We start from the raw sequence: 14,176 nt of genomic DNA on the forward strand, positions 1-14,176 counted from the left end.
TGACTTGACGTGCCCAAATTGCAATTCTTTGAAGCTTTCTGTATTGGGCTTCTTAGAGTAATTGTTTTAGAAAAAGAAAAAAGGATTAAAAAAAAAAAAAAAAAAAAGGGCCTTCCTCAGAGATCTAATGGGTTATTGAAATGCTAATAGACAAAGCAACCAGGGCCATTAAGGTAAGGTCCACAGGGCAGAGAGATCAGCTTTTCTTCGGGATTTGCATATGCGCCTCAAGGCCTGAGCTCCACCCTTCCCCTTTCTGTGTTCACCAGAACTCCAAAAATCCTCTGCTTTTATTTTGGAGTTTTTCGCGTTATTTTTTTTTTTTCTATGCCTGTCTCCTCTCTGCTGGGCTGGCAGCTCTCAGATTCTCTGGTGTGTGGTCTCAGTCTATAGATTTCGCTGATCTCAGCAGTTCGACATTTTCATGAGTGTTGTATGAAGTATGCCCAAAGTCAGATTGCTCTGTGGTGTCCAGTCCATGCAGATCCTGGCTTTTTACCTACTTTCCTGGAGGAGTAACTAAAACTTACAGCTCACCAGTCTGCCATCTTGCCCCGCCTCCCTCATTTGGTTTTAATGAATATTTTCAGATAAAAGTGATAGGTTTTAACAAACTAAATAGGTGGCGGACTCTGGTGTTCATGACTAAAAAGTCAGTTTCAGCTATTTGCAAATGTCCTGAAAAGTCAAGGGCACATACAGTTTGTCATTTTGCAGAGGCTTAAAGTCAAATCATAGACATCATGAGAATGGGAGGCAGAAGGCAGTCACTGAGCTAGTGAGAGAACCTAGCCAACCTCCCAGCACCCATATCTCAGTATCGTGGTCTATATTCATTGTAAAATCTGTAATAGCTATTGTAAAGTGATTTTTTTTTTTTTTAAAGAAGGACTTCATTTCTTTATATGCTTAATGGCCCTTAACAGGAAGGGCTGGGGCTAGTGCTAGAAGTAAGAGAAAGCGAAATGGTCTTAATAAAGTGATGATTCTCTGCCAAAAATAGTTTATAAATCACTCTGATCCTTTATTTATAGACTCATTAAGAGTCTAAAGAACTCCCCATCTTTTTTCAGTCCTACTTTAGCTTTATTGATGATATGATATACACTAGGAGTCTTCACAAATCTAAGGATTCTTGAAATTGTCAGGTTGTGTCCCTCCCAAATAGCAGGATCTGCTATTCACTTAAGTCAAGATATACACAAGGGAACAGGGCCTTGCCCGAGCAGTAAAGTAGTACTTAACACAATGCATTTTAAGGTTGATATCCATTTTAAGAAATATATGTTGCATTTCTCAATGTATAATAAAGTTAAGAATATTAATTATTCCTCTGTCAGAGTGTTCAAAAAATAGTAACTTCTGTTAACCAGTCATCCATAAATACCTTTTTTCTATTTCATCACCCTTCAGACATACATGTTATCTTCTCATCAGAAAGACCATAAAGAAGCATGAGGCTTTTCTTAAGGATTTATTGGGGTTTTTCTTTTCCTCCTAGTTCTCTCACTCACTTCTTTCACATGTCCCCTGTGGCCTAGGGATTTTCATTTGCTGTTGTCTTAGATTCCCTAGAATTCCTCATTTGGAAATTAATGTAGACACCAGCATCAGAACATGTCCAACGGAAAGAACCAATGAGTCGATTCTTTCTGTAAAGTACCAAGAGGTTGCTCATTCGTTTGTTCATTCATCCTACAAAACACAATTGACCACCTGCTAGTTCCAAATACTGTGCTAGCCACTTGGAGAAGAGGGAAGGATGCTGAGGGGAAGAGACCACATGGAAGTGCAAGAACATGGCAGCATGGGAGAAATGCAAGAGCTTGTAATGAGCAGACACCAGGGAGGGAGTGGTAAGAAATGCAGCTGGGGTAGGCAGGAGTCAGATCATGAAGATTCAAGGCAACAACTAAAGAATTTATCCCAGAGATGGTGGGATCCTGCTTCCATAGGGATTGACATATCCAGATTTTGATTTTAAAGAAATGACACTCTCAACCACACAGAGAAACGATTGGAGGGGCTAAGTTTGGAGGCTGGGAGACCAAATGTCTATATTTATTTGAGAACGAGTGACATGACCAAGAGCAATATTTTCTGGAGAATTAAGACCACCACATGAATTAAATTAGTTGGCCACTTTGTATGTAGATCCACACTCTTTTTCAAATTCTCTTCTTTGCACTGTCTTCTACCACATCTATCCTTATTAATCCTATGCTATATCTTGATTGGAGGGTTTCTCACATAGTTGATTTTTTTTTTTTTGTTCCTACCTAACTTGAATTTAAATTCCACCATCTAACTTCACTTCCATTTTGGGCTTGGTAAATTGCCATGTACCTTCGAACCTCTCCATAAAAAAAAATTTATGAACTTTTGGGAGAAGTTGGTGTTCCCAAAGCTAAAGCCAGACCCTTGAGACTTGGCTAGCCTTGGTCTAAGAAGATATATGTAGAGTAAATGGACTGTTGTTCCAAACTGGAAGAAAAATATTGCCCTCACATCTATTAGGCATTTCCACATTTAAATTCAGGCTGACTCATATCTTCTAGATCTGTCCACTTGATCCTTTAATAGAGCTCCCTGGGGTATGACTTTAGCCTGGAGACTTTCTCAGGTCTTGTGCAACTGTTTGATACTCCCATCTCAACCTCCTTTCCATCCAGAAAGATTTAAAGTGAAAATATGTAGCATAAACAGGACCTTAAATCTTGTCTGAAGAATTTGATAATGACAATACCAAAAGGCCATCTCCGGTCCTGGTCTCCTGCATTAAACAAGCATACTGGAGATTTATTAAACACGACAAGTACTCTATAGGCCATAGATGTCCTGGGTCACATCATATAAAATAAAGTATTTTTAGATACCATTCTTAAGAAAAGGTCAGAAGAGCTATGTAAAGGGACTAGTATTATCCTTCCTTTTATGGTTAAGTTTATACTGGGAAGACTTTTTTTTTAATAATCTGGAATTTGCATTTGCATTTTCCATTTTTGACTGAAAAATAAAACCATGAAGGTACAAAAGCGGACTTTTAGGCTCCTCCCACTGGAGGTCAGCAAGTCCATTGGCAAAACTGTGAAAAGGCAAAGGTGTTTCCTGAGATCTGTTTGGCAATAGATGTAACCCCTCACCAATGATGAAAGCAATTCCACAGGAGAAGTTCCATGAGCACCAATCAAAAGGTGCTCATACCTCAGAAATGGTACGCGTGGAAAAATGCCCTAAAATATTTAAAGAGGCTCCCACCATACCTCCAACAGCTACTGCCTTTGTAGCCACCAAATGTTTGTCCACCTTGGAGCCTGCAGGTCCACAATTGCTTCCCAAGCCCTGATATGCACCTGGCTAGGAGCCAGGTGGCCCACCTTGTCTGATAAGGTGAATCTTTGAAGTTAGGTCTCTATTCTGACACCAGATGGGGCCTACCACAGCATCCCACACCAAGGAAAACAGTGGGAACAAATATGACTATGTTTCATTTTACTTAAAACAGCAAACAAAAACAACTTGGGAGTTAAAACAGCCAACCCAGATTTAAATAGGAGGAAATTTTAAGGCATCATATTCCATTGAAGAATCAGGTGGTCCTTCCTGCTTTTCAAGTTTTGAGTGTTTGGTGAAAGATTCCATGATTTGAAGAAGGCAAAAGAGGTTTGGGATGAGACCCTGTCTAGCAAGGGTCATCTCTAAAACTGCCTGATTATCTAGTGGGAATGCTATCTCCTTGCTAAAAGCCTGTGGTTAGATTAATGCTAGCATCTGAAAATCTGTTCAGGCCTGATGGTGGGCAGCCCAAGAAGGAATGTGTTTTCTGTTTATCTCTTTAGTGGCAGAAACGTTCCTCACGGAAAGACTCTGAGCTCCCAGTTTCAGGCGTGCCTGGAAGTTGTGCAGTCTCTTGTCTGTGAATGTGTACACCAGCTCCTAGATGTTGAAAAAGAACTGGGCCCTGTATTCACAGCCAGTTGCCTGGGTTTGTTGATGGGTTAGTCAGTTTCTTTGGCTTGATAACAGGGAAAGATCTTGCCACATTGCTCTGAGAGGAAGTTTTACCACCCCCATTGCTTTATCTCCCAGGAATGCAGTTTGAATTGTGTCTCCTCCTTGACAGCTTGGACATCAGTAAATTACCAGGGTCTTGACCCAAGAGATGGAGAAGTCCTAAGTGATTTTTCAGTCTCCTATCTAAAAATGTGTTTACATTTCTTGAACTCTGGCTGACTGATTCATTCTCCTAGTATTGCAAGAACTTCCCTTATGCATAAGAATTTATAAGTTTCATTTCTAAGAGACCATAGCTCCTTCCAAGCCACAGCAAAGCGAACCTCATCGCAACACAATTCTGCTGGGCTGGATTTGTCCAGAGGATGGATCGTGGCCAAGCAGCTGTGATGTGGCAAGCTCAAGTGAGGCTAACAGAAGGCTTTGTGATGTGGAGGGAAAAGTACAAGACGCTGTCAGGAGATCTGGGTTCTGGTCCTGGACTTGTGTTTTTTTCAAGGTGTGGCCCAGTCACACGAAACCACTCTCTGAGCCTCAGTTTCCCCAGCTGTTCTAAATATGAAAGATTTTTAAATCTGTGCAGAATCTATTTCAAACAAGGCAGAAGAGGACACATGTGAAATGTGAAACAACAGGAAAGGGAAGGTCAGTCCACTAGGAATGAATAGAAGCTTCAGGTCAAAGAAAAAACAAAGGTGCAAAATCACATATGGCCACAGACTCTTAAAGAGCTACTTGTAAGTACCAAGTATGGAAAGAACTCTTTGTTGGACACTGGTTCCACACAAGAAATCAAAATCCTTTTCAGTGGAGCTATGTGCTTAGCTAAATCTGTTCCTCAAATAAACATTAAATTTACTTTCTTAGGGGGAAAAAGAAAAATCAAATAAATCCTATCTTTTCATAGCATGGAGTTTTAGTCAGGCAATCTTGTACTCAGAGCCTTACTCAAAATCTCTCTAGCTGTACGACCTTGGGTAAATTGGTCTACCTTTCAAGTCTCAGCTTCCACGCCTGTAGAGAGCAGTGACAGCAAAGCCATAGAGGAGAGCCATGCAGATTATACACCAACACCTTTGTCGGTGCCCACGGGGTGCCTGCTTCATGGCAGGGCTCCATGATTTCCATTAGTTCACCCCCAAGCAGCCCCACTTCGGCCTTTGCATTTGTTTGCTGTAGTTTCCAGCTCTCCTCCACAAAATGACAAAAAGGTCAATCTCTGATCTGCCTATCTAGAAGTTTGCAGAGGCATTTTCCTACTTCAGTGAAGTATGATCATACAAAATTTACATTCAAAAGTATCAGCAGATTTTTTTCCATCAATATTTCCTTTTTAATGTCAGTTTTATCTAAATTTTAATAGCACAAAGAATTTACTTTTGTTTTTTTAAAAAACAACTAAATCAACAAAAATATAAATTTGACTATAAGGTCTTAACATTATATTTAACATGGAGTTTAGAGGGTACTTATAGGGGGATAGGTGTTATGTAGTGAGTAAATATGAATCCCATAAGTGTATGTGTACTTATAACCTTACATGCACATGAACTAGGTGTGTATAAGTAAAAATTCATGTGATCTATATCTGACAACCCTGATCCTTTTTCTCTCTGATTTTTACCATAGCAAACACTGAATCTGGAACTGATCTTCACATGAATCTTTATGAAATCTCACCTTTGACCCAGGAGCCAGATAAGCAGGTACAGTATTGACTCTGAATGAGCATGAGAACAGGAGTCAGGATTGCTTTGTGACCCTGGGTCAGACACTTCACTTCTCTGGACCTCATTTGCCTAATCTGTAAAACGAGGCAGTTAGACTATAAAATCCCAGAGGTTTCTTAACTCTTGAATTTAGAATGTCTTAACTCTTAACTTGGACTGTTTTGTCTGACTCTTCATGTGCATGAATAAGCTAAATAGGTCTTTCCCTGACTTCTGCAAAGTCTGAAAGTGAACAAGGAAACACCGAGAGACATCCATTAAGGCAAAGGGCCCTAAGACTTTGTGGCGCTGGGCCCATTTTTCCACTCCAAAGTTTCATTCTGAATGGGGGGAGGAAAATTAGCAATCAAGAAAAAAATACAATAATAACTGTGAAGAAAGGAGAAAAACGCTTTATCTGAATGGTTCATCCAGTACTGGTTCAAGGACATTTGTTCACAAAGATTTATAAGTTTGTTCCTTCAATGGAAGCTCTGAGGCTGGACTGTCTTCAAAATCTCCCTAGAGAGACATCCCAGGAGAATTCTTAGAGCCGAGAAATCCAGGGTCTCGGAGAACGTGAGGCAGGAGTACCACACAGCTCCAAGGGACCCCACGTCTCTCCCTGCTGTGTAACAGCCTCCCAGGCCAGTGACCTCTATTTCTCCCTTGTCTCCAACTTCCTGCCTCAGTCTGGCTTTCTCCTCTTTACTAGCATGCTTTTTTTTTTTTTTTTTAAGTTTTGTTTTCATCTGTGTGCCTGAGCTGGTTCCTAAGGAAAAACCTGAACTCTCAATTAGGAGAACAGGCCTGGGTCAGGCCACTGCTGAGGTAAAACCCAGTTGAGCTGCCCCTCCCCGCTACTGAAGAACCACAGAGCCAATGTTCACATTTTTTTAAATGCCTACATTTAAGAGATCCTGTCACTAAGGAAAAATATGAAAGTTCTGCAACTCCAAAGGCCTTGCAAATGCCCCACAGACTCCAAACACACTCCAAGTTCACACAACCTGTCAATTTGTACTTCAAGAGACCTAATATTAACCTGCAATAAAAGAGTGTCTCAGCCATGTCAAATTAAGTTAAATTAACAACTTTGCAGTCAGAAAAAGGAGCACTGGACCAACGGTCTTAAACTCTAATCTTGGGTTTTCCGTACGAGGCTGTGGCAAGGTAGAGTTCTCTGAGAACATGTGCCTCTTTTGTGAAATGAGGGGCTTTGTCCCCACCAGAGCCAGTTAGTTTGGTCAAGTCACAGTAGACTACTTCCTTTAGAGGTAGCGCGCAAAAGGAAAGCTACATGAGGAAAAGTCTAGGAAGTCCCACTTACCCCGAACATGGAGAAAACTGGGGAAGAGGTGTCTTCTCTGCCTCCCTCACCATGCCCCTCTTATTTCTTGAGACTAAGGGCCCTTTATTAGATTAATCACTGACTTCAATTTTAACTACTTCCTCAACCTATTCCATGTAAATGACTAATTTCTTGTTTACTAGAAAGCATCTGGAAAGGATTTAGAAACAAATTTCTGCTTGGGCAGATTTCAGTTTTGTACCTTGGTGGTTCCTTCCACTGTTGTCTTCTCGCTGTGAAGCAGGCATAGGATACGACACAAAATTGATCTTTATCAGCATCTGCAGTTTCTGCTCTCCTTTCCTTTCCAATAAACCACACGCACACTGACTCACCCGCTCCCTTCCTTGTGGTCTGACCATATGATAGTTCAGTTACATAAAATACTTGTAGTTTTTTATCGCTTTGCTAGCTGAAAGAAAAAAAATCCCAAAGGTAGAATATTTTGGCATCAATGCCCTTTAACAAGAAGTCACAGAACTGGATTTGGAAAACAATTTCTGACTGTGGGTCAGAAAGAAACCCAGAAGGCTCTTTGCAGACATAACTGGATTTACCCGGGTCTGCAGACTGCCTCGGGTGCCCCCTACTGGTTGATTTTCAAGACCTCTCCTCCGTGTTTCCTAAGGGTCTGTCTGCACGTTAAGGGAAAGCAGTTCCCACCTCCTTTACACAGAATGACAGCAAACTGTGGGAACAGCTACTAAGGCACCCCTTTCACACCTGACCCGGGGATCGGGGCCTCGGAGATAAATCCTTAATAAAAATGACAGTACCAACGGACAGCAACAACTTCGTAGGAGTTGGGAGGAAGGGGTTAAGTCAGAGGAAATAGGGGAAAGAAAACTACCAGGGAAAATGTGGAGATGAAAAGAGCAATGGGAAAAAAAAGGAGACAAGCAGACATGTTTCAACTCCAAACTCCCATTTCCTCTTTCAAATGAACTGCCTCCCCACTGTGAGCAGAATCAAGTATTTATGAAGGCATTTTTTGCATATTAATAGCTCCGTATAGAGCATTGCCGGTTCTGAAGTCCTAAAGGTATGGTGCCCTTTTTTAAGGCAGGTTCTTCAAACTCCTTACAGAATTTGGTATTCTCTGTCAGATTTATTTTCCTTTCTGCCTTGTGGCTCCTCCGAAGGCCCTTCATTTGATTAAGGGAAATTAGTTCCTGGGATAACTTCAGAGACCTAGTGTCACCCTTACCTCAGTCACTGACATCAAACGCTGAGAAGCTTTTCCTCTTCCCCAGGGCCTCTTCGTGAGGTGGCTGCAGGTTGGGTGAGGTGACCAGTACCTAAGAAGAGTATTAAAATTATAAATGCACTTGTAGATTCTGGGAGGAAATGTTAACATAGCTATGCAGTGTGGGGAGAAAAATATGAGTTAATATCTATACTGGTAAGGATCTCATTCAATTAAAAAGAAAAACATTGAAAGCCTGTTTGTTAGAAAAATAACCAAAAGATATAAACAATCCATACCATAAAACGATAGTAAACAATATGGAAAAAATATTCATCCCATGTAGCTCATTTAAATGTAAAGTGAGGTAACCCAGAGGTACTGTTTGGTACTTGATTTTTGTGCCCCCACATACACACTTTTTAAAATCAGAAAACCCAGTGGTGCTGAGTTTTTGGTAAACCTAGTCTGTTTATACACTTCTGGCTGATTGTAAATTGGTTCAATCCATTTGTAAAGCAAAATGGCAGTATGATCCATGAAACATGAAAAAATACTCCTATCTATTGATTCACTAATTTCTGACTTCTGGGAATTTATTCCAAGGAAATAATTCAGCAGAAAAGGGGGTGAGTGAAGATGTACATTGCAGCATTATTTTTAGTAGAGAAAAACTAGAAAGTCTAACACCAGGGAAATTAAGTTAATTATTGTATATTCTCCTGAGTAAGAGGTTAATTCAGGCACTTAAAAAAGACGGTTGTTCATACTAGAAACTATGACTTAATGCTAATGGTTTAACACAGGGTTTCTCAGTCTCAGCACCACTAACATTTTGGGCCAGATACTTCTTTGTTGTTTGGGGGGCTGTCCTGTGCATTGTAAGACATTGAGCAGCATTCCTGGCCTCTACCCACTAGATGTAAGCAGCATGCACCCTCCCACCACCACCGCAGTTGTGACAATCAAAAATGTCTTCAGACATTGCTAAATGTCCCTTGGAGGGCAAAATTGCCCCCAGTTGTGAACCACTGATTTTATGCTTTAAAAACAGAAATTGACATTCATCAACTATGACTGCAACTATGTAAATACATATATATCTGTGTATATGTATACATATGTGTGTGTGTATATATATTCATAAGGAAAAGACTTGCAAATAATTATTGAAAGAACATGCAGTCATGTTAACATAGAATTAAGATGTTTTCAGTTGTGTTTTAGTTTTTTATTTAGTTTTTCTTTTTTCATTTTCTTTTTAAAATTGTTTTTGCTTTGTTTCAAAATTCTATAAAAAGGAATGATGGATCATGAAAAGAGCTGGTTTTATTAAAGTCTGGCTTAATATGATTGAGAAGTCACAGTATATGACAAGTATACAACAAGCTAAATAGAGGGCACTCAAAATTCCCCTTTCAACATTTTATTCCTCTGACTCTAGACTTGGGAGACATTGAATTTTGCCTCTTTTTCTGAGCAAAAGTTTGGATCTCAAAGTATGAAGCTTCCTTGTCCATCTGGATCCCTCCATGTAAGTTTGTGCAAGGGGGCCCTGAGACCACTGGTTTATAGAGCTGTCAGGGTGGAGAGGTTGTCAGTAAAGAGTATCAAAGTACAAACTCAAACCTTAATTAGATTTTCCAAGGGTCGTTGCATCTCTGTCTTTTGTTTAAAATAAGAAAGAAACTATCTCAGCAGTTTCCACATTGCCATTTGCATTGCACTGCTTCCAGCAAACTTCTCTCTTTGTTTAAATGATCTCTGAGTTAGGGAGAGCAAACACCCTTTCTCACATGCTTTATCTTGAGTTTTGTTTTGCTGTTTTGTGGGGATTAGAATTTTGGTAGTATCCTAAAAATCCTGTGAAACTGGTATTATGTCCCTTTTTCTCATTTCATAAAGCCACTTCTATTTCAATCTGTATTATCTCTTGAGCTCTGGTTACATGAATTTACTACTTACAATATAAATTCATATTTGATCTTATGTGTCCTAAATTTACCTCTTTTGAATGTCAGAGAGTATGCTGTAATTCTAGCACACTAGGATTCAGGTTGGATAAACCTATGTTTATCCCATCTGTTTCCTTGGTGGTTTCACAGATGGCGTTCATATCCCCTTTCAGTCTTCCTTTTACAGGATAAGGAAACAAAAAATCTGTAGACACACTATGTTTTTGTACAAGGGTATAAAGGTAATGTTTTGTTTTAGTGCCCTGTCAAGCCATACCCTGCCTTCTGTTGAAATTTTTTGGCTGCAGTTGAACTACCATCTAAAAGAACAAGCTACCAATCTTTAAAGACAGACCTTTTTTCTTATTTTACCTTATTTACCTTTGCACCCTTCATGACTAGCATAGTCCCTGACACATGGTAGCCACTCAAAAAATTTGACAAATCTTTTGTTTACATTAAGGTCTGTGTCCTGGGTAGAATAAATCCGTGATCTTCTAAGTAGGATTCAGAGATTGCACTTGCTTTATTGTCAGTGATAATAATATGGAAGTATAACTGACATTTCTCTAATGACTCACACAATCTCCAGACCCTTCCTATTTGTTGCCATGATTTGGTATTTCACTCTCTGGAAGACCTTTGGGCCTTGTGCAGACTTGGAGATGTCACTAGGCATCCTTCTTGGGGCTCTTTGTGAAGCTGATTAGGAAGACGAGGCCTAGCACTGATGCTTAGGAGAATTAATTTTCTGCCTTTCTCCATCTAGAGAAGGGCTCTTTAACCCCCAACCATTCTTTCTCATTTCTAAAGTCAGCTCTTTAAATGACATATTTCACCTACTTCCATGCTCATTCTCTCTCTCTCTCCCTCCCTCCCTCCCTCCCTCCCTGGTTTTGTAAATAGCTTTGGTTGTGGAATTTAACTCAAAGGCTTTTTGATCTAAGCAAACTTTATCTGGTTAGACTATACCCACAGGTTTACTTTGTCCACCCAAAACTCCATGGCAATTTAAGGTTAATTTCCTGACAGGGTTTTATTTTTTTATTTTTATTTTTTTAATTACAAATCAAGGTTTTTATTTGTTGGATTTTTTGCATGACTATCATTTATTCCAGTAAGTCTATTTACTGAGCCGTTGGCTACTAGTTCCAACCAGATACATGATCTGTGCCTAGTTAATGTCTTTTTCTTTATCATAGAAAATTTCAAGCATATGGAAAAGTGGAGAGACTAGTATAATGAACTTCTGTATACATATCACAAGCTTCAACAGTTATCCCACAATTATCTTAGAGGGTCTTTTTAAATGTAGCAATGGCCAACGTTTTCAAGTTTTGCTATGCACAGGGTTTAGGATCTTCCTTGATCCTTACAGCAACCCTGTGAGGTAGGCACAGTTGTTATCCCTATTTTATAGTTGAGGGACAGATGGCAGGACAGACAGGGCCCCATTCACATGTAACGTGCACGTGCAAGGAGGCCTACTGGTTTGGGAACCCCATAAAACTGCATTTAGATCCCAACTTCTTCCCTATTTTAGTAGTTTTAGACAGGTTATTTAACCTCTCGGAGGCTCCATTTCCTCATCTGTAAAGGAGAATAATATTTCCCTCATGGGGTCATGACAGGGATCAGATGAAGCAGCATATGAAAAAGCATTCACTCAGTGGTTGGCTTTAGGCAGCCCCTGATTAATTATAATAATAATTATTATTACTCCATTCCCCCATCTTCTACCTTGAAAGCCATTATAAAAGAGAACTTGGAGTTTGTATACAATCTAAGGGTTCAGACGCAGACAAGGAGAAGCTTGAAAAGCAGGAATAACTTAAAGGAAAGCCTACCTCCCATCTGCCCCTGCACCTTCCCCACCACCTGTCTTTTATTCTGTCTAGAATTTTTACTTTGTTTCACTGGTTAAAAATTCTACCTATTATAGATTCCTTTGGACTTCTCAAATCTCAACGTGAATTCATTTAAAAAAAAAAAAAATGTTTTCTTTCTGCCTATACCTAAAAGAATGAGCTAACGGCCTGAAAAGAGGCAGGGAATTTGGAGGCCTGGAGCTCTGTATCCAGCAGGAAGCCAGCCCCCACAGTACGTGGCTCCCAGGAAAACTTAGAAGTCAGAGGACAGGAGGACCCGATGGAGGAGAAGGGGCAGAAAAGCGTGAGGGTCCATGAAAGGAAAAAAAGGGAAAGGGCATTTTTCTTTCTCTTCCTCCAGCCTTCTGCTGTCCCTGCAGTACCAGGGCTAGTTCAGCTCTCTAGCCCGGCTAAATTTAGGGTTAGATGAGCTCTTATGACCAGCCAAGGAGTCAAAGCACCATGGGCTATGTTTTCTTTTCTAGTGAAAATTGACTGATTTAAAAGTGGAATTAGTTTGCACATTGAGAGTCCCTGTCTCGGTTTGTCAGACTGGAAAAGTCACACTGGACTTTCCTAGTTTGGGATTAGAAGGAGCTGGATAGTTGTGCAGATTTCTCACCCTGCCCCCCACCTCCTCCCATCTCCCAGTTTAAAATAGGAGGTATCATCTCTCAAGCACAGGCAAAGTTCCAGCCTGAATACATCCTCACGCCCCCTCACAGAAAAAGGTTTCCACCTCCCCTGGGGCAGAAGAGATCACTATTTTGGCTTAAAATGTTTCTCCTCCAGCTCCCGCTCAGCCAGATAAACAATGATTCTGTTGTGTCAACAAAGCACTTAATTAAACTGAAGACAATATCAATTAGAATTCACAGATAAGATTTACTTCCAGATAGTAGAAGCCCTGGGATTAAAGTGGCCTGAGTTTCATTATTCAAAACCTCCCCAAGGAGAACAGTGAGGTGAACCCCATTTTATAGGTAGGGAAACTGAGCCACAGAAAGATTTGGCAAAAGACACCAAATGAGTCTGTCACAAAAGCTAAGACTTAGAGACTACAGCGTTCATCTTCCTAGTCTAAGATTTGCTGACTATTGGGCTAATTTGCTAAACACTCAGCAGGATGTAAAATCTCCTTGCATTGAGAAAATGTAGGTGGAGGCCAAACTTCATGACAGGAGGAGAACAAGAACTGTTTCTCCACTATGCCTACTTGTGGGACCCTCCTAAAACTGTCAACTCAGCCCATTTCACCAGCACCAAAAAGTGGGCCAAGGTATCTGAGGTGGCCAAGATAACCAGGATAAACCCAGGTGACCAGCATGTAGACTGCTAGGCAGACTTGTGGTCTTTGGAACCAAACCATGGTTTGGGGGTCCCTTCTGCTCCTCAGAAAGAGGCAATGCAGGCAGGCTGGGTTGCTGAGTTGGAGGTTCTGGGTGTTCCATCAGGCTTCCTGCAGATTGGAGGTCTCTTTTTACCCCAGGCCAGGAAAACTTACAAAGAGACAAGGTCTCAGAGTGGGGACCTAGGGAAGGGGTGGGGTAGGAGGGGAGGGGAGGGGAGGGGAGGCGGTGGGGGGGAGAGGGAGAAGGTTAGTCTCGCCACAGACTGGTCCCCTTCAAGTTAGCCTGAGGTTGATGATGTATACCAAGCCCTTGGCTCACTCAGACCCCCCTCTCCAGGCAGCCCAGCCATAGGGAGCCCAGCGGAGTTCCACACCCCACCCAGTCCCACCTGTGTCCCCATTCCTACTATACTCACTTATTTCCACAGGCTGCCATGGACAAAAAAATAACAGGCCTGAGAAGGCAGGGCAGCAGGGAACCCTGCCAGGCCCTTCAGCCCATAGCTCCTGGCAGACGTAGCCCTTTCAGAATGTGGTTCCTTTACCTCCACCCCAGCATGGGGAGGTGGGGAAGGGGGCTGGGGAGAGGAGGAGGGAAGCTCTGAATCCCAGCCTCCTGGGAGACTAACTCTCTCAGATCTAATCTATCCCCACAGGGGTTCAGCGTGCCCCAGAGGGAAGTGGATGACCAGACTCTCAGCCAAGGAGGGGGGCCTGGTGGTCGGGAGGAGAAACTGACTCT

General features: G+C 41.3%; 1 protein-coding gene across 8 annotated transcripts in view; it reads left to right on the forward strand.

The window, feature by feature from the left end:
* The window catches only part of KIAA2012 (KIAA2012 ortholog), a 144,045-nt gene that overhangs the window by 66,134 nt on the left and 63,735 nt on the right, over positions 1-14,176 (forward strand). For 7 of the 8 annotated variants that reach the window (XM_037848771.1, XM_037848772.1, XM_037848773.1 and 4 more), the window contains 2 exons: positions 5,644-5,720; positions 9,705-9,794. In XM_037848771.1, the coding sequence (XP_037704699.1) occupies positions 5,644-5,720; positions 9,705-9,794 (167 nt within the window). The remainder of the gene's footprint in view (positions 1-5,643; positions 5,721-9,704; positions 9,795-14,176) is intronic. The other variant, XM_037848770.1, reaches the window with a different exon arrangement.

Source organism: Choloepus didactylus, chromosome 9 (assembly GCF_015220235.1).
Source record: "Choloepus didactylus isolate mChoDid1 chromosome 9, mChoDid1.pri, whole genome shotgun sequence".
Classification (NCBI taxonomy): domain Eukaryota; kingdom Metazoa; phylum Chordata; class Mammalia; order Pilosa; family Megalonychidae; genus Choloepus; species Choloepus didactylus.